General features: G+C 46.3%; 1 protein-coding gene across 1 annotated transcript in view; it reads right to left on the reverse strand.

Moving 5' to 3' along the window:
- Positions 1-448, reverse strand: part of LOC107300378 (multidrug resistance-associated protein 5-like) — a 40298-nt gene extending 39850 nt beyond the window's left edge. Inside the window, exon 1 of the mRNA XM_015829713.1 lies at positions 301-448. Within this exon, the coding sequence (XP_015685199.1) occupies positions 301-448 (148 nt within the window). The remainder of the gene's footprint in view (positions 1-300) is intronic.
- Between the last annotated feature and the right edge of the window lie 682 nt (positions 449-1130).

Raw genomic sequence — 1130 nt, forward strand, 5'->3', positions numbered from 1 at the left:
AAACCATGGGATTGGTGAAGAAATATTCCTAGGAATTTTAGGAGCTGGCTTACATTCCAACAATTCCTGGCTCACTCAGATTCTCCTAGCCAACTTGCTGAGACCGAAAAAGCTGCTTGGATGGCCAGTGAAAACGTCTCAAGCCAGCCAGAAAATAAATCCAGTCGCCGTGATTCAACTTTCAGACAAACTGCAGCAGCAGTAGAGTACAGACTCTTTATATACTCCGGCCGCTTCTCTGGCAGAGAGGAAGCCAAAGGGAGGCTTGTGCACAAGACAGTAAAGAAATAGAAAACTCACTTTGAACGGTCTGAGAGAAAGCTTTCACCCAAGCATACATTTTGATGAATTTAACGTAGTTGAGCACTTCATTCATTTTCTGGACGCGTTCATCAGTTATAGCCACGCATTTCCGTCTGAAATAAGCTGTAAACCGGGATGCAAACATCTGGAATTGAAAGAAAGAGCCTATCAGCCAAAAGAGAAGGTGCGGGCTCCTTCAGCCAACGAACAATACAGGCAGTCCTCGACTTACAACAACAGTTCAGCTAGTGGCCGTTCAAAGTTGCAAGTGATTTATGACTGCTTTTCACACTTACGACCATTGTGGCATCGTGGTCACGTGATCAAAAGTCAGATGCTTGGCAACTGACCCGTATTTAGGACGGTTGCCGTGTCCCGGGGTCATGTGATCCCCTTTAGCGACCTTCTGACAAGCAAAGTCAGATTTACTTAACCACCGTGTTACTAACTTAAAAACTGCAAGTGATTCACTTAAGAACTCTAGCAAGAACGATTGTAAAATGGGGCCAAATTCATTTAGCTGTCTCGCTTAGCGGCAGAAATTTTGGGCTCAATTGTGGTCGTAGGTTGAGGACACTGTAGATGTAAAAAGCGTCATCTATCAAATGAATTAGCCAATGCTCTAGAACAGACATGTCAAACTCGCAACGTCACATGATGTCGCGCGACGTATCGGAACTTTTTCACCCATGGCCGGCAATGGGGTGGGCGCGGTTTCGTCGTGACGCGTCCGGCCCGCGGGCCAGCAGTTTGACACCCCTGCTCTAGAACAGTGTTTCTCAACCCTGACAATTTTAAGGCATGTGGACTTCAACTCCCAGAATTCC

Source organism: Protobothrops mucrosquamatus, unplaced genomic scaffold (genome assembly GCF_001527695.2).
Source record: "Protobothrops mucrosquamatus isolate PMUCROS unplaced genomic scaffold, P.Mucros_1.0 scaffold6838, whole genome shotgun sequence".
NCBI classification, from domain to species: Eukaryota; Metazoa; Chordata; class Lepidosauria; order Squamata; family Viperidae; genus Protobothrops; species Protobothrops mucrosquamatus.